Source organism: Panthera onca, chromosome B4, assembly GCF_046562875.1.
Source record: "Panthera onca isolate mPanOnc1 chromosome B4, mPanOnc1 haplotype 2, whole genome shotgun sequence".
In the NCBI taxonomy this organism is placed as follows: domain Eukaryota; kingdom Metazoa; phylum Chordata; class Mammalia; order Carnivora; family Felidae; genus Panthera; species Panthera onca.
The window spans coordinates 55148016-55172821 of NC_138345.1; the positions used below are offsets into that span (position 1 = coordinate 55148016).

The 24806-nt window shown below is 36.3% G+C and overlaps 1 protein-coding gene across 7 annotated transcripts in view; it reads right to left on the reverse strand.

Annotated features, from left to right (window-relative positions):
* Positions 1 to 206: 206 nt before the first annotated feature.
* ABCC9 (ATP binding cassette subfamily C member 9) overlaps positions 207 to 24806 on the reverse strand; it is a 129112-nt gene continuing 104512 nt past the window's right edge. For 5 of the 7 annotated variants that reach the window (XM_060658159.3, XM_060658158.3, XM_078450033.2 and 2 more), the window contains 9 exons: positions 17580 to 17681; positions 16878 to 16998; positions 15440 to 15570; positions 14639 to 14717; positions 12644 to 12752; positions 10591 to 10694; positions 7889 to 8022; positions 5845 to 5907; positions 207 to 885 (listed from right to left, as the gene is read on the reverse strand). In XM_060658159.3, coding sequence (XP_060514142.1) covers positions 748 to 885; positions 5845 to 5907; positions 7889 to 8022; positions 10591 to 10694; positions 12644 to 12752; positions 14639 to 14717; positions 15440 to 15570; positions 16878 to 16998; positions 17580 to 17681 — 981 coding nt within the window. In that variant the 3' untranslated portion in view covers positions 207 to 747. Of the gene's footprint in view, positions 886 to 4992; positions 5169 to 5844; positions 5908 to 7888; positions 8023 to 10590; positions 10695 to 12643; positions 12753 to 14638; positions 14718 to 15439; positions 15571 to 16877; positions 16999 to 17579; positions 17682 to 24806 lie in introns of all 7 variants that reach the window. The other 2 variants (XM_060658164.3, XM_060658157.3) reach the window with 1 other exon arrangement.

The window sequence follows — 24806 nt, forward strand, 5'->3', positions numbered from 1 at the left end:
TACTAGACAGGGAAAAACAGAAGCTTGAGTATACTTTTTCAAATGTCCAAACTCTTTTTATGATCTTTCCAGTTAAGGCTTTGGCTTTACAAAGCTACTATAAATGTGGTGACTTCTTGGTAACAGAAAACAATTTAGATGAGGGAAAAAAAACTGGTTAAGGAAGCATCAGTATTACTAATACTAATGAACACAGAACATTCACATTCAGTAGATAATGAATTTGAGTGTTTTATTTTCTCACTGATTAGAAAACCTGTCCTTTTAATCCTCTTCCAATAACAACTGGAGACACCAACAAAAAGGAAAATATATTCTTACAAATAAGAGTACAACAATACTGAATACTCATGATAACCTCTATACCTGAGAGCTATTTAACAGACTTAAAATTATGAGAAAATATAGCTGTTGACTTACCACTTAAAGTAGCTTACATGTTTTAATGCAACCTGCTATTCTTAAAGGTAAAGTGGCTTAATCATTAGAAAAACATCAGTAATGAACCTATTTAAGCAGTAGAGTCTAGGAAAGAAAAACAAAAAGGAAGTATCCATATAGGAAATACAGTAAAGTGTCATCGGTAAAGTGACATTGTTGCTAAGTACAAAGTCCCACAACACAACAAATAAGCTTTACGAAAGAGTAAAAATTTAAGAAGCCACTTTATGAAGGTCAAGCTGATGATCCATTAAGTAGGTTATGACTGCATTATTTTAAATCCATGTATTGTTTCAAGACATCCCTTCACATGTCTGCACGGACAAAAGAAGCAAAAACTCCATCTTCTCTAGCCAAGAGGCTTTCTGGAGTGTCATATTCTAAAATATTTCCTCGCTTCATCACAATAACTAGGTCTGCCGTCAGAATAGTGTGAACCCGATGCTGTGAGTGAAAAAAAAACATGTATTTGTTACAGATTTCAAGGTACAGGCAAAGCTATGGAATATGCATATTTCATCGATTATTCAGGGACAATTCTTTATCTCAGGGCACTAGGAGGTGCACAAAACACAGCCTCTTTTTCTTATTTAACATATCATTATTTACATACTTTTAAATGCTGGCCAGTGTAACTGGGTTTGGGATGGGCTGTATTAAATTGAGTGTAGCTAATATAGTAGTTTCAGTACTGTCATGGATGTGTAAGGAGGCTAATTTTGTCAAATAATTAAATGATAAGAAGAACCATCATGGACCAGTTGGGTTATCATTTAGTCTAGACTAAAACGATCTCTTGTGTGGAGTCAACTAATTTGTGGGCTAACACACATCTGAAGAACCTTGGAAGGTGGTTCAATTCTGGGAACACAATATGAGGAAATCCATTCTGGCATGCAGTATTAGAATGAATTATCCGGGACTTTAGACACGCCATGTTTTAGTCTTTAGACATCACTGCCACACACTTGTTCTCTCTTTCCACCTAGTACCCTTTGGAGAGAAGCTTTGGGATTAGTAACTAATAATAATAAAAACTATCACTTACTGAGCATATGCTATACATTAAGTGCTCCACACACATACTTGTTAATCATCAAAACATTCCTCAAATGTGGGTGTTATCTCTCTCTGCTTTGTTTGCAAGACCACTGTGGCTCACAGAGATAAAGCAAAATCAGGAGATCACATAGATAATAAGTAGCAGAACCAGGATTAAAACCAGACTTATTAACTTCAAAGCATGAGATATTTCCACCCTGCTATCAAACTGTTTTGTAGGGAGTATCTGGTACCTTAGAGGATTGTTCGCCTACCATTATTAGTGTTATGGTTAAGAGCATGGACTTTGAGGTTAGACTGGACTTGTATTTTGGTTTCATCATGTTTGGTTGTGCGATCCTGATCAACAAACTAAATTTTTGTATGTCTCAAGTTCCACATCTGTAAAATGATGGTAATAATATAGTACCTGCCTCACAGAATGGTGGTGAGGATCAAATGAGATTATCCATGTAAAAAAAAAAATCAGCATCTTGTCTGACACATACAAGCAAATACTAAATGTCAGACACTATTATTTTTTTTTTTATTTTTTAAATTTACAAGGGAAACGTCTGTGCTGTGGGCTTTTCACTTCTCTTGGTAAGATAAGTGCTGAGAAATAGAAATATAATGTGAACCACAAATGTGAGACACATGTAATTTTAAATTTCTTAAAAGCCACATTTTAAACCACAAGTACACAGGTGAGATCTATTTGAAGTTACATTAAATCCAGTTGATTTTTTTAAGTAAGCTCTACACCCAGTGTGGGGTTTGAACTCATAACCTTGACATCAAGAGTTGCATGCTCTACAGATTGAGCCAGCAAGGCATCCCATGAAATCCATTCTAATGATATATTTTAGCCATTAAAATATTTCAATATATAATCAATTTAAAAATTATTAATGATATCTTTTACATTTTTCTGTAAGTACTAAGTTCTTGAAATCCTGTGTGTTTCACACTTACAGTATCTCTTAATTTCGACTACTCACATTTTGAATGTTCAATAGCCACGTATGGTTCAGGGCTACCATACTGGATGTGGACTATGCAGGTCAAAACATCAGAATGCTGATGGGAGTGACGGACCCAGAAAAACCATCTGTTTATCTGATACACAATTTTCCAAAGTTCCTTCTCCTTACAACCCAGCATCCAACCTAAAACCATCCCCGGGACAAAGGCCTATCTTCTTCCCTGGGCCATGTAGATGGAGTAGTCTCAATGCTTATGCTCTCAGAAAAGCAAAGAGACATAGGTGGACAGCTAAAGGTGAAAAGAAAGACATATACGGAGTATAATAAAGATGCCAGCTTAGAACATGTACCAGTATTTCCAATATCCATAACAAACCTATCATTTACTGACTAGTAATGAATGATATAGGGGCACCTGGGTGGTTTAGTCTGTTAGCATCTGACTTCAGCTCAGGTCATGATCTCGCAGTTTGTGCGTTTGAGCCACGTGTCTGGCTCTGTGCTGACAGCTCAGAGCCTGGAGCCTGCTTCAGATTCTGTGTCACCTCTGCTCTCTGCCCCTCCCCCGCTCATGCTCTGTTTCTGTCTCTCAATAATAAATGTTGAATGATATATATTTAGGAATTACCAAAATTTGTAGGATACTGCTTATTTATTTTTGAGAGAAGATCAGAATCACTTGTATACCCATGCATTTAGAAAAAAAAAAACCTTAAGTTTAATGAATTGTTTAATATCTGCTGTGTATTTTCCTTCCAAAAAAGATTATTCTTCAATCATCATATCATAGATGCTAAAAAAGGAATTTGGCCTTTAAATCCATAAATAGAATATAATAAACATTGCCTTGTTTTACTAAAATAACATTTACTTAAAAAATAAAAATAAAAACATGGAAAAATCTTGGCCAATGAAATATGTACGTGGTGTCTATTCAATTAATCAAAAATATTTTTTGCTTGAGAAACTGTGGTGTCAATTATAATAGCATTGATGCAATTTTTGAAATGCTCTAGAGAAATTAATTAAGAGTGAAGAATAAATCACTTTCATAAATAAATGCCTTGCACTATTTTCGTGCATGAAGGCTTACTTTCAGAACCCAAAGACATTTGTCTTTTGAAGTTCTTTCACTATTTTCAGTTTCAGTCAACAAAATTAACAGAACAGCTTTTAGCAGGGAAGAAAGAATAGTAACTGTTAACATAGCTAAGAATCATTCTACAAGGGTTCTGTCACAAGTTGGTGGTTTTCTCTTTCTGTTAAGAGCCTGTTAAGAGAAGTTGGTCCCACGGTAAATCATCCTACCCATGGCTTTCTGTGTTCCAATGGGGAGGTATCCTAGTGACTACATTAGTGGTCTTGAAATGAAGAATGGGTGAAAGATACAGAAGTCTATGAAAAGTATTCAGTGAATGTAGGCAGATAAGAAAGAGAACATAATTTTTTGGTTAAAAATAGAAATTTTGCTATGGGGTGCCTGGGTGGCTAGTAGGTTGAGTGTCCGACTTTGACTCAGATCATGATATCGCGCTTTGTGAGTTCCAGCCCCATGTTGGGCTCTGTGCTGACAGCTCAGAGCCTGGAGCCTGCTTCGGATTCTGTGTCTCCCTCTCCCTCTGCCCCACCCCTGCTCACACTCTATCTCTCTCTCTCTCGAAATAAATAAAGATTAAAAACAAATTTAAAGACATACAAATTATGCTCAAGTAATCTAGGTGTGGACTAAATGGGGCTACTCAGCAATACCATGCTTCATGCAGAAGACAGAAAACTAGTCTTTTGAGTAGGCAAGGGTCTGCTTCCCCCACCCCTTTACCTGCTCATTTAGGGGCAACAGGAAGTTCTTTCTCCCCCCAAATATCTCCCTACCTTCTCCAGGGAGAAAATTCTTGAAAATATTAGAGAACTGTTTTTCAAGTTAGCTAATTCTCTCACCCATTAAATCCTTCACACTCCAGTGTGAATGACTTAATCAGGTAACTCTCCTCCAGGACAGAGTTCATTGGGAAAGTGAGAAAAAAGTGGCTTTTTCTTTACCTAGGCCCAGTGTATAAAAGGTGGGCCCTGATGGGAGTCATTTCCTACCACTTTAAGAAAAGCTGCACTTCAAAAGGTGCTCTTTCCCCATGTATCAGTCACAAAAATGGAAGCATACAAGCACTCCCAGTACTCAGCGGTTAAACATAAATAGTTCTGTAAATTAAATAAAGCAATCTTCAGGGCACATAAGGAACATGTACAGTGTTTTTAAGGACACTTACAATATATCCTCAAAGAATAGTGAAATTGGTCCATAGGACAGAGGTAAATCTGATTCTCGGGTTTTCGTAAATACTACCTCCTGCATATATACGTACTTAAAATTATGCATGTGCTTCATTAAGTATTGAACATAACTGAAGCAGCAGGTTGAGCTGGTTTGCATGAGAATACCCCATAGGCAGTTCCTTCACCATATCCCCATCCCCTTTAATCCCTGCATTAGTCCTGCCTGACTGAGGGGATGCCACTAGATAACTACCAGAGAATGGGCTAGTTGGCAGAGGAGCTGATGACGGTCTACTTGTTGGTCATCACCAAAGTGGAAAAGAGGCCATTCTTGTGGGCGAGCAAGTTTGGAACATTATCACACTCCACTAAAATACCCTCAGAGAAGACTAAAACAAGACCTGCATCCAAAATAGAAGAGACACGGTGCTGGAGAGAAAAGAGAAATGGAAAGACAAGAGTCAGCAAGACGGAAAATGTCCAGGTGATTCATTTAAAAAAGTTATTGTTAAACATTAAGCCTAAATGCGAGCAAGAAACCATCCATCTGCAGACAGGAAGAAGAAAACCATGGCCTACATTAAGTAAGCTATGACAAATACAAAGATGTGAGCGATCCTTCAATTTGGTGCTCAGAGAAAGTATCTGCCTCAGCTGTATCTCATTGATTTCTTTCTTGTTTAAACAGTTAAATGAATAGAGACATAGAAATTAAGTGTAAGTAGTAGCAGAATTGGTAGTCATTTTGAAGAATTTTGCTTCTGAAACTGCTCATCAGATGATCAGATTATCAAAAAGAGAATTACCCCATGTGAATTACCATCTGTGTCTGGTGAAAAAACACAGGCATTCCTGCTGGAATCCTTAGATTTAGGATATCACATCATTAGGGGAGGTAGGCAGAACAGACAGTTTGGGGAAAAACAATATAAAGACTTTTAGAGCATAGCTGTGTGTATGTGTGTGTGTGTTTCACACACACAGAAGCACTGGCAGAGAAATATATCATTCAACGTGCATATACTTGAATTGCCCAAAAGTTAAGATTATTGAATCTTGGAACAAAACCCAAAGAGGAATAAATAACCCTGTCTCCAATACTTACAGCTATTGTAACAACAGTGCGGTCTGCAAAAGCCGTCATTACCACTTTCTGCAAAATGTTTTCCTGTCAAAAAATAAATAAATTAAGTCTGAATTTTCTCTGGACTTCTTTTTCTTGCCATACTATTCCTCCCTAAGACCAAAGACCCCCAGGCTTCTGAGAATTCCCGGCTCTTGTCTTCTGAGGAAGGTATGACAGCGGGCAGTGCCAGCAGCAAGCTTATGCTGGGTTCTGTATGTGTCTTCAAAAGGCCAATAAAACTCAGTGATCAACCCAGAATGACTGATAGACTTGTTAACCAGGGAACTGGAAGGGGAAAATGAAATTAAATGGGCATGGAAATGCTCACTTGAGTTATACCGAACAGTATGTATTCAAAACTAATAAAACCCTAAAATGGTGTTAATCTTTGGGTTAGAAAAGGGAAAAAGTAAAAATACATGCCCCAATTCAGATTTTGACCCATAAAAGAAGAACCACCTAGGCAAAAACCATTTTTATCCTCACTACAAACTGTTACCATTATACCCTGAAAGATGTTTTGGGTAATGATTCTCTCTCTCCTAGAGGAAAACTTGATTCCTAAGTCTTCTTAAGTTTATTTATTTTGAGAGAGGGAGAGAGCGAGCGATCAGGGAAGGGCAGAGAAAGAATCCTAAGCAGGCTCCATGCTGTCAGTGCAGAGCCTCATGAGGCTCGATCCCACAAATCATGAGATCATGACCTGAGCCCAAATCAAGAGTCAGACACTTAACCGACTGAGCCACCCAGGCAACCTGATTCCTAAGACTCCTAAGTCTTAATATGAAGACTTCCTTCCAGTTAAGGTGGCCTATCGCCCATTAATTCATTCTCCCTTTCTCTCTCATCTCTTTTAAGGCTATATTATACTTACGATAATCCCCAATATTATAAGTCATTAGTAATTAATACTAATTTTGATGTAGTTATGTTTATTTAGTGAATTGGCTTAATTAGAAACTATTTTATATGCTTCAAATTATGTTAACTTTGAGAAGGAGATACAACTTTCTGTAATTGATTAGAATTACTAGAAAGAACTGATGTCAAATTAGCATCTCCATGTATAATTGACTCTTAATAATCATGAAACTGTTTCATATGTCTGGATATTTTTTACCCAACCTAAAGTGTGCAGCAAGAGAATACCATATGTTTGTGGATGTTTTTTATTTTTGTCCTTTCTGATGCCAAATGTATAATATCAAGTTAACTTGTAAAAGAACAACATTAATTGCTAGCTCATACAGTTTGTGGTTTAATGTGACATTTTCTCCACTCCATCACATTCTTCTAGACAGATCCTTCTTGGGTGTATTTAACAGTTTTAAATATTTTCTTTCAAAAGCTAAAGTTTCTGGCTTGTTCCTGTGATCACACTGAGAAGACCACTGTCAGTTCTAGTGAATCCTTCTTCTTCAAATTGCTTTAGAAAATAATGATTGATTTTGTTTATCAATTTCTATTAAATAGAAATTTGCATACTTCATTTTACAACTTCCATGGCATAAGACTTGAACACTTGAATACAGTACAGTACTGTTGTCAACTGAGCATTGGAATTTTACTGCTTTAAGAATTTATCAAAAACTGGGGTGTCTGGGTGGCTCAGGTGGTGAAGTGTCCTACTTCAGTTCAAGTCATGATCTCATGGTTTGTGAGTTTGAGCCCCACATTGGTGTTGATAGCAGAGAGCCACTTCAGATCCTCTGTCCCCTTCTCTCTCTGCCCCTTCTCTGCTCTCTCTCTCTCAAAAATAATTTTTTTTAAAAAAAGAATTTATCAAAAAGTGATGGCAAGTTTATTTTATGTTTACCGGTAGTAGGAATTGCTTTAAAAGTGTCATGTCTCCTTTATCATAATTTTCAATGTGCTATCATCCGTTGATTAAAGAAATGAATGAGAAGACACTCAAAACAACAGTACTGAGGATTCTGAACCCAGTTGGGGAAAAATAAGTTGTAATTTTTACGTGTGTCTCTCCAACTCTTCAATTTAAAAAGCGAGCACATTATCTACTCACTGTGGCCATGTCAATGGAAGCTGTTGCTTCGTCCATGATGAGAATGCTGCTTTTGCGGACAAAGGCCCTAGCAAGGCAAAACAGCTGTCTCTGTCCAACGCTAAAGTTCTCCCCACCTTCAGTGACAACTGCATCTACATCAGAGAGAGAAGCAAGGATTTCACTAAAGAAATGCTACTAACATTTTCCTTGAGCAGAGTAGGGGAAAATAGTTATGTCCTACAAGAGCACGCTGGACCTCAGTGTACTGCTGCGAAGATTTCATAGTGGGAGGGCAAAGAGGAATTTTACTTTGGGAAAATGAAGATGATCCTGGGCCATCCTATTTTTGACAACAGATTGTAAATTACCTCCTTATACTAGGATATAAAATACATTCGGCATCTTGAAGACTGGAAGACCTTAGAGGTCATTTAATTACTGAACATAATTATCTAAGGAGATTATTTATTATAATTATCTAAGGCCCAGAGAAATGAAGTGGCTTGCCCGTAATCACATAGCTAATTTGTAGTAGAGCTTGATGAGAAACAGAACATTCTTGACTCTAGTATCCATTCTTTTTTCATTATACCATCCCACTGGACTGTAAGGTCCATGTGGTTAAGGACTGGGTTTTGTTTTTGTCCATCAGTGTGTCCATCTGACATAGTGGCTGAATAAAACATTGTATGGATAGATGAATGTTACATCATCATTATCATTTTTGTTTGCTTTCATCCATATGTCATAAACTGTCCTACTATGAAGTTAAGATAAATTCTGTTTCCAAAACATCTCTTTTATTAGGTTTCAAACACTTCTTCTTAGGGTCCTGGAGGTAAATTTCTATTGATCATATTCTCATTGCATCAAATTTTTATAATTTTTCATGCTTGGGGGCTATGCCTTTATTCTCCAAATTTTAATTTACATAATAAATAAGGAGGGTGATGGAGGTGATGAATATTCTTCATCAGAGTTGGCCTGAACCAGATCTTTATCAAGCAGTTGATATAATCTTTATGGGGACAATGAGCATAAACAACACTCAATTACATTGTGTAAATACAATCTCCTGTTGCTTACACTGTACCATAACCCTTGAACATCATGCCCATGATTCAAAACAGGTGCATGCATCTTTCATGTGAGTGAAGAGGACTATAAAGTTTTCATTGCCTGTATTCCAACTACTAACGGTGTGAGTGTCTCTACCACAAGAAGGGTATATATGCATTATCAATTTCTCAAGTAGACTTATTGGGCTTACCATGAGAGACGTCAAAAATTATGATAGGAAAGTTCTTCCAGACCTCTGGAATTGCTCCCACGGTCTAACACTGGCAAGGTCAATAAAACTACCCTTAAAGACATGCTATCTCAATTTCTCTTTGTGGGATGCCTTCGCCTTGGAACCTAATTAAAATCATATTGTTTTTGAGTAGGTCCTCCTAACCAAATAAACTAATAATAAACATGGTTTTATTTTGGAGGCTGATTTTCTTTCTAGATGCCAATATAACACAACCAATATGGGAACTACATGTTATTTATTAAAATTAAAATTTATTAAAACAATTTTATTGAAATTAAAATAAAATTTATTTATTATTCATTAAAACAATTAAAATTATTTATTAAAATCTAATTTAATAAATGTTTAATTTATTAATACTTAATAATTAAATTAAATTAATATTTAATTTATTACTATTTAATTTAATCAACCAGCTCTGATCTTTCTGATTACTTTCTTAAATGAGTTCAGATTTTTTAAAAATGTTTATTTATTCTTGAGACAGAGACAGAGCATGAACAGGGGAGGGACAGAGACAGAGGGAGAAACAGAATTTGAAATAGGCTCCAGGCTCCGAGCTGTCAGCACAGAGCCTGACGCGGCCCTCGAACCCACGAACTGTGAGATCGTGACCTGAGCTGAAGTCGGATGCTTAACCGACTGAGCCACCCAGGCACCCCATAAATGAGTTCAGATTTTAAGTCCAAAACAATAATTCATTTTTATGAGTTGAAGACTGCATTGTACACTTTGTTGTTTTGGTTTGTTAATCACTTTCTTTCATTATTCAAGTTGTTGTTTTATTCTGTCATCAGTTATTTGCCAGAAGTTGTCCACCTTACTCTTGAGCTAAATTTTTATCAGTGATTGTTTGAGTACGTGTTTTATCCTTTACACAGGTGGCTAAAACTGATACTGCAGCAAGGTCATAGAAAATGATGTCTTCACAAAATTATGTTACATAAATATAAGAAACAGTCCCTCCTGGGAACAAAGAAAATGGTTGCCAATGTGGAGAACTGCCTGCTCCTAAATGGTACCTCCACTTTGAACTTAGTAGCCTCTTCAATCCTTTTACTCATTTACTGAGGGTTAGAGGTCATGTATATCATGTGAGTAGAATGATCACAAGGAAATATTCTGATTAAAATGACCTGTACCACTAAAGGTGAAAAGACTGAAGAGTTAAGTGTATTAAGAGGAATATTTTAGAGTGTTCATATAGAACAGAATTTGTTATAAGGTTCATCCTTTTGCATCCCATGCAAATCATTAGATTTTAAGTGTACTAATGACCTTTTGGAAATTATTTTAAATATAAGGGGATTTAATATGAATTATGTAATTCTAGCATAAAATATAGATAGAGATATATAGAATTAATTGCATATATTAAAATAAATGTATTCTTTAGAAAATATACCTAGACCTCCTGGCAGGGATTTGACCATATTCTTCAGCTGAGCAATTTCTAGAGCTTCCCAGAGTCTGTCATCTGTGCATTTACACTCTGGATCTAAATTAAATCTGTAGGGGAAGAAATAAGTTATTTAGTCAATAAATAAAAATAAAGGAATTTTTACATATGCTTGCTTATTGCTATTCTTTCCTGAAAATGTAAATCCTGGGGTACCCGGGTGGCTCAGTTGGTTAAGCATCCAACTCTTGAAATCAGCTTAGGTCATGATCTCAGGGTCGTGAGATGGAGTCCCTTGTTGGCTCTGTGCTGGGCATGGAGCCTGCTTAAGATTCTCTCTCTCTCTCTCTCTCTCTCTCTCTCTCTCTCTCTTTCATTCTACCCCCGGCCCCCTGCACTCACACACGTGTGGTTTCTCTTTTTCAAAAAAAATCTTAAGTCCTGTTTGTTTTGGTTATTATTATATCCCTGGTACCTAGAACAGTGCTCAGGATAGAGCAGGCATTCAATTCATGTTTGATGAATAAATGAATGACCTCAATGTTATGAACAATGTTTTTTGATGATACAGTTAGTATATTTATATGTGAGACATGACATGGTAAAATTCATTATGTGGATTTATCCAGTTTCATATTATATTTAATGTAACTTGAATAATGTCTAGCAAAGTGTTTCCACAGAACTGATGATTATATGGGAACATATAATGATATCTTAGATGAGCTGTGCTGCACCAACCACAATAGTAGTATTCATCATAAATATATTCAGAGATAGAAATTCACTATGGTATCACTAAATAACTTGATACATCCACAACTTTTACTTATTTTCTTAAAATTCTTTTTTTTTAGAGAGTGTGAGTGGGGGAGGGGCAGAGAGAGAGGGAGACACAGAATCTGAAGCAGGCTCTGAGCTGTCAGCACAGAGCCCAACGTGGAGTTCTAACTCACAAACCATGAGATCATGACCTGAGCCAAAGTTGGACTCTTAACCCACTGAGCCACCAAGGTACCCCTACACAACTTTTAATTAAAATGATTTTACAGCTGAATATTGAGCAACCTTACATACATTTTCTCTTCAAGACAAAAAGAAGTGGCAAATACTTCTTTGTAATTAAGGTAGAGGAGGGGAGCCAGAGAGAACAAAGGTTGTATGGAATGAGAGACATGACCCGGCAGATAATGCCATGGTGGGGTTTGGAGTCAGAGGAACATTATTTGGAATTGGAGTTCTACCACTTACTAAGTGTATAAACATGGACAAATTAGAGCTTCTCTGAGGTTTAAAATTCTCGTATGTAAAATAAGGATAATAATACGTATACTAGAGCAATGCTTTGAAGATTTAATGGGACAATATATTCAAGGCACTTAGCAGATAGTAGATACCTAGATACTGCCATTCTTTCTTTCGTTTTCTTTTTTTACTGTGGGAAACCATAAACTAGGTATCGAGAAGATTGTAGCGGCTTCTTAAAAGCAATTTTGGCTGAAAGAGTAATTGTGAGGGATAGGGGAGCCAAGGGATTCACTGAACTTAATATCTGCTGAGCCCAGGCCAGACGCATAAGCAATAGGCAGGATATCTGTAAAGGCAGAACACCTTAGAAATGTCTGTCAACAATCGCTGCTCCAAGTACAGAAGAAAAAGTAGCTTTTGTGGAGTCAAACTTAAAGAGCAGAGCTCCTAGAAATATATAAGGGACTGGCTTCTATAGGTTAATTCAGCAACTCTAGGGTTTCCCAATCCAAACTGTTGGTCAGAATATTTGATCTTATCATCCTTATTTTGTTTGTTTGATTGCTTTTTTATTTTTAATTAAAAACAAAATTGTATTTTAAGTAGGGCCACACCCAATGTGGGGCTTGAATTCACAGCCCTGAGATCAAGTGGCTTGCTCTATCCACTGAGACAGCCAGGTACCTCTCTGATCTTATCATCCTGATAACATCATTCACACCTACCTGAAAAACAGTTCTGAGTAAAACCCTCCCATGAGCCAAAAGGTAAATCCTGAGGCATACAGGTTTCTGTTGAATACATCACCTACCTAATAGAACCACTGAATAGTATTGGATCCTGCAAAATGATTGAAAGTCTAGAACGTAGTGTGTGCAGTGGTAGTTTTGAAATGTCTATCCCATCAATGACAATCTTTCCTGTTAAAGAGAAACAAAAATTATAAGCACGTAGGAAAATCAAAAGAAAAACAATATTATTTACAAATTGAAAGTACTTGCCGGGTTCAGGGTTGAAACTCAGAAGATAAAGCTTTCCATTTAAGTATTAAAAACATCATTATGCATCTCTAAGAAAAATATACATTTTGGTGATATTTTATCTTATGTATTTTCCCTTAAAGAGATTCTCAGTTTCTATTCAATTTCTGTGGTTCATACAAACCAAAAGTACTTTTTCTCCTTAATGGGTCTTCTTTCTTCTGATATTCCTTTACCCTCCTTCCCTGTTTATTTTCCTTCACAAGATATTCTATATACATTTACCTATCTGTTTTAATTGTCTTTTTCTCCTAACCACAATGATAACTCCTTGAAGACAGTGATTTTTATCTAAATTATTTACTCTTGTATTGATTGAACAGAACATTGCTTTGCAAATAAGAAAGGAAATTCTATGACATACAAATCAAATTTTAATGAATTTCTCCATACTGTGTTTAGACTTATCAGACACTTGTGCAATCTTGATGTTTTTTCCTCAAATTGATAAGCTATTTTATCATATCACTTTGTGTAAAGACAGTATTGCCCTATGAAATGAGTGGCCAGGTGAAAAATGGCAGGTGGGAGTCTCTTTTCCAGCTAGATTTAGATTCAAGAAGAAGCAAAGTGATCAACTTAAACTTTCTTTTGGGAGTACCACATTATCTATTAAAATCTTAATAGCTTAATGCTAAATAAGAGAATCAGTCATTGAAAGTTCACATGGAGCCTAAAATCATGTTTCTGGATTCGTGAGGAAGGAAAAGGCTAATCTAATATGTACAGTTACAGCCACAGGTTTTTTGTTTTTGTTTTTTGAATGAAAAGTGTCAATCAATTGTCTTTGGATTATGTCATTGACTTACAATGCAAAGCCACTGAAAGTCCTCAAAGTACCTGTGTATTATTACTTGCCATGGAAGGGCAGGCTGCTAACCCAGTGGCTGATGCCTACTCTGCTTCTGAGTCTAAACCCTGAAGAGACTTCAATTCCTGTTCATCTGCGCTGTTCATAAACTGACTTCTTTATCTCACAAAGCTGTTGTGTAGATTACATTAAGTAATATAAACTGTCAAGTATAATAAAAATGTGAAGTACTATAATTGTCAGCATAATCATTTCAGATAATAATAGGAAGCACTTCCTTGAGCTCATGATCAAGCACATTGCTGGATCCCCTTTTATTCAAGATTGCTTATGTGCTGGGCTATTTATAGGCCACTTGATAGACTAAATAATGTGACATATTTTTTCTAAAGCAAAGATTAAATTATTTCCACGTATCATATTATTAGTAATTTTGTGGATGCATAAATATTTTTGTATGTTTTCAACATGTGCTTGGCAGTTTGCAGCTTTGCTGCCTCACAAAATGTTCAACATCATTAAACCATGTTACTAAGATGATAGTAAGAGTCATGCAGCAAAATTAATAATGTAGATTACTTATCTCCTTGCTTTTTTTCCTTTGATGGGAATGGATATATTTTTAGTTTCCCCTATTCCTTTCTCTTAAAATGCGACCTGAATCTACTGCTGTTCAAAATGGATGGTACTGTTTTCGTTTTACCAGTTTATTAGAATTCTTCAATAACAGTCTCTAGAGTTGAGTTCAAGGCTAATAATTTTATTAGCAATTCTATGTTCATTCTTTACTTCTAGAGTGTTTATCTGGGACACCTACCTCAAGCCATGGGTTGCAGGACACAAAGTCCTTATAAATATTCGCTTGTTATTTCTGCAGGATTAGGTAAGTTGATGTTGCATTTTTTTAAGGAAAATCACCACATAGTCATGAAAAAAAACTGAGTTAGTAACTCACCATCAAATATATCAACCATTCTGAAGAAAGCCAGAGATAATGATGATTTCCCACTGCCAGTTCGGCCACATATGCCCACCTAAAAAAGCAAATGTCACCCAAAGAGAAGAGGACACAGAAAATGGGCAAAAGTAGTTTTAATTTAGACAAGATACCATGGTGAAACTGCATTTCTATTTAAATAGTTATAATAAATCATTATTCTTTTCCTAGGGTTCCTTTATGTATTATCATTAAGATGAAAACATAGAATCCTCACCAATCTTCAATGACTTCATTCTAGCTCTTTTTATGTGTATGTGGTTGTGTTGTTTTTCCTTTATGGCTTAATTTTTGTGTTTAGTGTATTGTTGGTCTAATAAGTAAGTATTCAACTTCATCTTAGAAGTGATGATATTATAACAAACAAGACTGATTCAATTTTTTTCTGCACATTTTCTCTTTTTAAAGTAACTAAAACAAACCATTTTGGGACTAGAGCTAGTACAAATGCAAAATTTCTCAAGGGGATGTCCAATATGGCTTTGAGCCAGAAGCCAAAAATTTGGAAAAACACATGTATTGTTGATTTCCCTGATCTTCGTGGGAGACTAATGAATGGCAATATAACTTAGAGAACATGTATTTTATCCTGATCCTATCTCCCCTCTCTTTTATGTAGATAATTTGATCTGTAAAGTACCAGGAGTGTTACATGAGCCCAGTAAGAATGTACTTGGCTGGATGTCTGAAGAGCTTAGGTAGTGATAAAATGGCTCCATCAAAGGTTTTGTATGAAACAAATGGCAATGAATTCCATACCTTTTGCCCAGGTTTGATGTAAGCCTTGACGTGTTTAAGAACAGGTTTCAGATTATTTTCGTATCTGACACACAGATCATGAATCTTGATCTCCCCTTCCTGTGGCCAATGTTCTGGAACTTGAGAAGGGTCTGGGGGGTGAGGGTGGAGTAGGGGAAGTCAGAGAGAGAGGAAGAGAGAGTGGAATGGAGGGAGGGAGAAAGGGACAGAGAGAGAGAGAAAAGGAAGGAGAGAGTGACAGAAAGAAACATACGCATACTGATATACATTTATACATACAAACATATACTTTTTTGGTAAATTTAAAGTAATACTGAACCAAATGCTATGTCTTTTTAAAATTAAAATTACATTCAGAGTAAAGGCCTATTGATTAAGAACTTCCAAAATAGTCATTTTGTGTTTGTTTTGGAGCATGAACTATCATGTTTTTTCTGCATTCCATAACTTGATTCTCTTTAAGATAGTTATTCATTCCTTTGTTCAGTCAGTCAGTCATGAAACATCTGAGTACTTAAAATGTGAGAGGTATTGTGCAATGTGTTGGAAATATGGAGATGAAAGACACACCTCCTGGTGCTCACTGTGTCCTGGGGGAAGCATTCAAGTAAGTTGGTGTCTGCAACACTGCAAGGAGAGTCAGTGACGGAGGCCAACCCAAGGTGCTCTGGGAGCACAGATGGTGGTAACCTGAGAGTTCCGGGAGGGTTTCCAGAGGAGATGGTGGCTGAGATGAGTCTTACGAGGATAAGGGGTGGTGAAATTTGTTTCAAATATATATAAAGAGAAAAAAAGATAAAAAGAAAACCATAGAAAGAAACCATAGTATGTTGGTATGGCCAGAGTAAAAGGTGTGTAGATAGATGATGAGAGATGAGACTAGGGTAGGTGGGTAAGGATCGACTAATGAGGAGTCTAGTGATCTTAGCTTAACTTATCTGGGTTCTGTCCTTGAAGATCTGGATAGCTATTGAAGTATTTAGGCAGAAGAATGCATTTTAAGCATGAAATTAAGAAAGATCATTCCGTCTTCAGTATTGAATTTCCTGCCAATTTTATTCTAGCAAAGCTGAGAATCTCAGTGAGTAGTTTTAAGATCCAAGTTTCTTGACATCTAAGTTAAATTGATCTTGAGAAAGAAAACACAATAGTTCATAGTTTAGGCTGGTAACTAATGTAATAAAGTCCAAATACTTTTTATAATTCTCTTTAAATATTACTAAATAATATCTATTTGGATTCTGGTTGTATCCAAAACTTTTCAGGCCTAAGTAGTCATATTATTTCAGGTATACCTTATAAAGCAAAGTCAAGATGAGAAGGGATTCTCTGGATATTAAAGTGGAAAACAAAAGCAAAAAAGACAGTGTCTGACACACAACTATCATTTATATAAAAAAAACACTTAAGTGAAACAAAATAATATTCAGAACAATACCCATGGTGCCTTCATAGTTCTCAGACTCCATAGTTAAGAAACTGTTCACTTTCTTCACTGCCCCCATTTGGACCTCCAGGTCAGCCAAGTTCCTCACAACCCAATTCAAATAATTGGTTATCTGTGTCAGGTGACAAAAAAGTTAACACGTTTAAAATAAAGTAGCAATCTTTGTAATCACTGGATATTTTAGGATAGGATGACTTGGACAGTTAGTGTACATCATGTGCTATGACTTATAAGTGCTGCAAGATATCAGAGACCAGGGAGGGTATCATGGGATAAAGCAGGCAAAGAAAGTGTCCACTCTTCTTCAAGTGTCCTCAAATGTCAGTGTTGTGTAAACTGTCCCCTGCTTCCCTGCACAAGTTGTATTACCTGTTTGTACTTCTCTCATTTATATTCATATTCATTTTAGTTTCTCAGAATGGGTTGTGAACGACTTAGGACAGGGATTTCACACCTCGGGAGTGCTATCACCATAGAGTTTGAGCAGTTTCTAAAAACTGACTCACAGTATAAGAACTGAATCCACACTGTCCTAAAATGCTGAGCTTGTGCCCCATCCTACCATTATTTGCAAGATGTCATTTCATTATGAATTTCAAACTGCTCCTCTAACATCCATGAATAAGAACTGACGATGACTATAGAAAGCACCTCCAACACTACATGAAAAGAGACATTTTCATCCATACCTACCGTAAGTGCATACAGAAGACCCAAGCCCACCAATCCAGAATTGGAAGACCCGCTGATGGATGCAATGGAAGCAGTGAGGACAATGCAAGCTCCCAAATAATCCTAAAAAGGAGCAAGTAAAAAAAAAATGCTAAAAGATTTTTGTCGAGTTCTCAAACAAAAGGTACCAATCAATTTAGAGAGGTGGGTACTAAGACAGTACACATAAATTTCAGGGGAAGGTTACCTAAGATGTGGATGAATGACAACTCACAATATTAGGGCTGGAGTGGAAGTAATTCAGCACTCTCATTGCATCTGTGCAGAAATGGATTCATACAAGGTAAATAACTTGCCGGAAATTAAGCTGCAGTTGGTGGCACCACCAGGATCAGACATAGGGTTTCTTTTTCTCCTCCCCCACCCTTGCTATAGCATTGTGTTGCCGGACAAGTAATTATTTCGAAACTTGATTTACTACCTTCAATTTCATGTGTGCTTATGTCAGGGTTGTGATCTAGCTCCCTTGTGCTATATAGTAAGGGCTTGGCAGAAATTTGCATCTGGTTAACTTTAGATTCTTGTCTAAACTGTTTGTCAAATATCTAGGCTTAGAGTTTGGGACATTAAGTCTCCAGATTCCATGTAAATAAGGATAAGGGTTTATATTTGTTCTTAAATGGGAAGTGTGGGCCTGTCTTAGAGCATCTGGATGAGCTATGACTCAATGGTAAACTCTTTTGTGAAATTTTTAAAAGTTCACTGAGGCCAGTCTTTATCTCAAATAAGAAACAGGGCACAACCATCCATTTTCAAACACCTTGTTCCTTCCCATTTCCCAGCACTCTTAGTCATTGTTATGTCTTATCATTTGTAAAAGAAATCTTTCAAACTTTTCATGCTGATGAGTCACATGTTCCAGAAGCAGGTAGCATTTCAGGCACGAGCACTTCTACAGTTATTTTAAGTCTCATCTCACTTGTGACCTTTCAAGTGGAGATATGTCTCTGATCCCTCAAAAAAAAAAAGCCAAATAACTAGATGCTAAGACATTAATGACAGCAAAAAAAAAAAAAAAAAAAAAGACTTTAATGACAGTAATGGACTGCTTAACATGCTGGAGTAACAAGTGAAGTTACTCAAATCATCTCCCATGTGAGCTTTCCTAACTCTTTTTAAAACAGCTCCAAAGACCTAGTTCTTGAGGAGCAATCAGTAATCCCAGCCTTGAAATCAGAGATCTGGGCTCAGACCCTGACTTTGCCAATTACCAGACAAATAATTTAAACCCCTTTGAAACTCAGTTTCTTTGGAAAATAGAAATGATACCTAATTCAAAGACTTTGAAAGGACTAAAAAAGATTAAATGCCCATTAGATTTCACCACCTCCATGTATCAGGATGTCTTTTTTCCTCTGGATGATTTTCAAACGTTTGAAGCAAGCTTAGAAGTTTATGTGCATCATAAAACATCAAAGGTTAAAAGAGGCACTAAAATTTAATTCCATAATGATTCCCATGATCTTTATAAAGAATAAAGAAAGAAATCATGCAGTGTTACTCTCTTGAGGCAGTAAATTACAAAGAGGTAGTAAATGCTCCTTGGATTGCTTCTTCCAATGGGACCATGTGTTAACAACTTGTCACATCCCAATTAGACAGTTCTTCTTCATTTTCCCTTTATTTGAAGCAACAACTACATGGATGCATAATCTAACCAGTCTGGGCCACTCTTACATCTTACAAATGCCAACATGCTCCCAAAATACTTCTAAAATATTTACAGCAATATGAATTTTTCCTTCCAGCCCTCTGTCTAAAGTTAGTACTTTTGAAGTTATGCTGTAAATTTGTAATTTCTATATTATCTTTTTAAAAAGGACTTATAAAAAGTTTCTGTGATAAGTACCAGAAAGCAAGTTAGTATCAGGGGATACTTTGAGCAAGGTCCTCCTTCTCAGTTTGGTATAAATAAATACACCATTCAGCTTCTGAGAAATTTCTGTGGGTAATGTACACATTAAGGCTTTGAAACAAGGCACATTTTTATTAATTTCTATTCTCTACTTTCTCCCAGCTGGCCTTATTGGGAAGAAGAGCCTCATTCATTCATCTATTGATTTATTCATACATTCATTCATTTATTTTCAAGTCTTAAATTCCATTTAGTTAACATATAGTATAATATTAGTTTCGGGAATAGAATTTAGTCATTCATCACTTACATACAACACCCAGTGCTCATTACAAGTGTCCTCCTTAATGCCCATCACCCATTTAACCCATCCCCCCAACCTTCTCTCCAGCCACCCTGTTTGTTCTTTATAGTTTACAGTCCGTTTTATGGTTTGCCTCTCTCTTTCCCCCACCCCTACCATATTCATCTGCTTCATTTCTGAAAATCCACATATGTGTGAAATCATATATGGTATGTGTCTTTCTCTGACTTAATTCAGTTAGCATGATACACTCTAGCTTCATCCATGTTGTTGCAAATGGCAAGATTTCATTCTTTTTTATGGCTGAGTAATATTCCATTATATATGTCTACTACAACTTCTTTATCCATTCATCAGTTGATGGAAATTTGGGCTTTTTCCATAGTTTGGCTCTTGTTGATAATGCTGCTAAAAACATCTGGATGCATTTGTCTCTTCGAATCAGTATTTTTATATCTTTTAGGTAAATATCTAGTAGTATAATTGCTGGATCATAGGGTGGTTCTATTTTTAATTTTTTGAGGAACCTCCATATTGTTTCCCAGGATGGTTGCACCAGTTTGTATTGCCACCAGCAGTGTAAGGGGGCTCCCTTTTCTCCACATCTTCGCCAACATCTGTTGTTTCCTGTGTTGTTAATTTTAGCCATTCTGAAGGTATGAGATGGTATCTCGTGGTTTTGATTTGTATTTCCTTGATGATGAATGAAACTGAGCATCTTTTCATGTGTCTTTAGCCATCTGGATGTCTTCTTTGGAAAAGTGTCTATTCATGTCTTCTGCCCATGCCTTAACTGGATTATTTGGTTTTTAGGTATTGAGTTCGATAAGTTCTTTATAGATTTTGGATACTAACCCTTTATCTTTCTGCTGTGCAGAAGCCTTTTATCTTAATGAGGTCCCAACATTCATGTTTGCTTTTGTTTCCCTTGCATCCCTAGACATATCTAGTAAGAAGTTGCTATGGCTGATGTCAAAGAGGTTGCTGCCTCTGTTCTCCTCAAGGATTTTGACAGTTTCCTGTCTTATATTTAGGTGTTTCATCCATTTTGAATATATTCTTGTGTGTGATGTAAGAAAGTGGTCCAGTTTCATTCTTCCGCGTGTTGCTGTCCAGTTTTTCCAATACCTTTGTGGAAGAGACTTTTTCCATTGGATATTTTTTCTTGCTTTGTCAAAGATGAGTTGACCATATGGTTGTGGGTCCATTTCTGGGTTTTCTATTCTGTTCCATTGATCTGTGTGTCTGTTTTTATACCAGTACCATACTGTCTTGATCACTACAGCTTTATCCAGAATTGTGATGCCTCCAGCTTTGCTTTTCTTTTTCAAAATTGCATACATTCTTTTAAAAATATAACAACAAAATAATCACTGAGTCTCAACAATGGAAATTAGACAGTAGCCCTAATATAAACATTATAAAGGAAATGCAAAACATTATGTACTCAATCGCTCTGTCTCCTTCTCTCTCTTTTTCTCTTTCTCTCACCCCTCTCCCCTTCCATTAAAATGACTATGGAATCGTTATACTTTATATTGGGGCTTAGATTCACTTGTTATAGAACTAAATGGTAAATGCAATTAGATGATTATTTAAATTATTTTCTATTACATTAAAATGGTAATTCTGGTAATAGATAGTTTACCCTGGCAATAAAGCCAGCAAGAGAAGTAAAAACAGATGAAGGAGGGAAAGGAAAAGGCTGATCAATAAGTTTGAGTTTATATATATTTTCTGGCTCTCTTTCATATGGCTAATGTTTTTAAAACTGCTTGTAAGGTTTCCAGTATGATAATTAGACACTATTATTTTAATTATTATCACAGTAAATAAAATATACCAAAATTTACTTATAAGAGATAATGTTTTTGGTTTTTTGGTTTTAAGAGATAATGTTTTTGACATCTCAGTGATAAGGCATAGCTTCTTAAAGTACATTTATAGCACATTTTCAGTGGATGAACCCATTTTCAAAATCTACAGTCCACTAAATTCGAATAGATATGAGGGCTTAAAAGCCAGGATGTCTGTACCTATATCAAAGCTATATCAAAGTTATTTTATTTATAATAAAAATATTCTTTATCTTTTTTTTTTTAGAAAGTACTATCCATGTTGTCTTCTGGTTAGACCAAACTAGATATTTTCAGTTCACTCCTAGATTATTTCCACTGCTCAAAGAAATTTTTTTGTAATGAATTTGGAATTTTTTGGAGGCATTTGATCAGAATTTTACCTTGATCTGCATAAGAAAGGAAGCTGCTTTGTGCACAATGTTTATAATGAGAACTCATAGCAAAAATACTAAATTCTATTAACTTCCCTTCAAATAGGACAAGAGTATAGGTGTGTGAAATTGGTGGATAATGTAAGAGTTTATGCTAGCTCCCTACTTTTTGTTTCTTTACCATTAAACTTAAGCAATGTAATGAATTACAAAGTGATTGTACAGTTAATACCTTCTTTCCTTTCTTCGCAAATATGTGAACAACAAAATGGCTTCAAGGCAATTAATTAAGAAAGGAGAAGCAGCTGGTCTGAATAACTCACACAGGAGATCAAATACTTAGCACTTAGTGGTCACTAGGCAGCATTTATTCTACTGCTAAGTCCTTACACATACTAATCAATCAATTCACTGAATAAAAGCACCTGTGGTCAAAACGATACAATGGAATGACAAATTCAGTTTAGGAAATAGAAGCTACTGCTTATGTGAACTGCCAGTTCTCAAAGAGGTCCCCACCAGAGGACCTTTTATCTGTCCAGTGATAAATTATAACTTCCATCGAGTTTGTGAATTCAACACTTCCCTCCAGAAGAGAAGCCTTTGATTTTCAAAGCTAAAAGAGAGGCCTCTTCTTGGATTTCCAGTGATTCAATGGCATCTATCTATCTTTTCTATAGTGAAAACTATAATTCTATAAAACAGACTTGCAAATAGTTAATAGAGATTCAATCTCTTTCCTTTTGTAGCCCTCAGAAGTACTGGTCTATGGCACCACTGAGTATCTGGGGGAATATATCAGGGCCTCCAAAGTATAAGATCAGTGCACACCTGTCTGTTGTGGAGTTATGAACACACAAACAGCTCTGTGCTGCTTCATAAAACAGGCTCTCGTGCAAGCTCACCCTGAATACTATTTTCACTTCAGTCTGTTGATTCTAAAGACTTTCTTTTTGGCTTCCTGATGTGAATTTTCTTTTATCCTTTCACCACACAGCAAGACAAAGCCTTGGAAAGACAGCCTTTAGATAGAGTTACACAATTTTCGCAAGTGGAAACACCGGTGCCAAAGAACTGGAAGTGTTTAGTGCAGAGGGCTGAAGAGAAAACGCCATGTCGAACCAAAGAACATAAGCAGCATTCAAAGGTTAGGCTGTAGTGACACTCTGCACGTGATTGTGGCCCCCTCCACTTGGCACCCACAGGAAAAGTGCTCCCCTCTCTGCCAAAGCAACCTGGGTGGTCACGGTCTTGCTAGTTTTCCTCCAGCCAATTATTTTCTTTTAGACTCTTGTCCTTTTTCGATGTGAGTGTATGGTGACCTTTATCTATTTTTGCTAATTCGGAAGGAGTATGAAATGAATACAGTGGTCAGGGCTACATCTTCCATAGGGAAAGCTGTTCACTCAGAGAAGGGGAATAACTTGTGATTGTCTTAACTCTCACTTAAGTTGATGAGGGAAAGAAATGAGAGCCATATATTTAAAATAAATTAGAGAATGGACAAAAATTGGATGGGGCTCATGGATCTTCCCGAATCCCACAAAAGGTGGTTTTCTCTGGTTTCCCTTCCTTTCTTCTTGAGATTTTCCGTCCAGGGAATCCAGTGACATTGCTTTTGAAAGCTCAAATTGAGAATGAAGAGAAAGGGAGGCAAAAATAGCCACAGAAGACCACGATAAATTTTCTCCCCTTTCTCTTCATTAAGGTGATGAGTGAATTAGAGTTGGTGAAATCCCTAGATCTGCATCAGGATCTCCCCTCACACAGGAGAGCAAACACTTGCTTCTTCTGATTCATGCCCAATGCCCCAACCTTCCTTGTACCACTTTAGTTGTGTTTCTGCTCTGAGAACTCCAAGAATATTTGCTATAAGCAAATATTTTTCTTAATTTGCTGAGTAATATGGCAAAGAATAGAGAAAGGAGGAGTTATGTCAATACTGTGGGTTAAGTAAGATCAAAGCAGATTCACTGCAACAAATAGAAGTTTTCATTACTTATTTTTTTAATGACTTACAAGAATATGTCCACAGCTGTCAGGGTCAGAGAAGAGTTCACACCCTAGTCTCCAAGGTCCTATATCTCAACATTCATGTTTCTGACAAAAGGTCCATTTATTTCAAGCTGAAATTGTGTCTCCAGTGATGTGGACATGTCCACAGGAGGACAGTAGTAATGAGTTCTTTATATGTATACAATTCAGAGAAAGGTTATTTCCTAATAGGAGTTATCTAGTTAATTTATTCAATACTCCTACTGTAGCACATGTTCTTGGATTACAGCATTTATATTCAAATAAATATTCTGATATTTACATACTCTAAATAACATCCTGGTTCTAACGAACACTCTCAATGTACTCAGAGAAAAAAAACAGAAAGAGAGTGAATCTGACTAGTTTTAAGTTGGATCACTGAGGGCTGTCTAGAGGGGTGTGTGTGTGTGTGTGCGTGCACACCTATATAAACCTATATAATCCTATATAAACTTATTGACACACACAATTAGGCAAAAGAGACAAATCATATACAAAAGACTGTGGAACTTGATTTCTGTCTGCAGATATTCCTGGAAGTTTGCAATGAATCAACAAGTTCCTTACAAAATTTACTTTTATCCATAAGAAATAGAAGCCAAAGATTCCTTATTTATTTTTGTATTGGTTTTTAAGGGAGAGCTCTGGTAATGAGATTAGACAGCAAATGTTGGAAGGATTATAATACACAGAAAACAAAGACAAGACATACTAACAAATGTATTATAAAGGAACAAAATAGATAGCAAAGTCTGCCCTTCC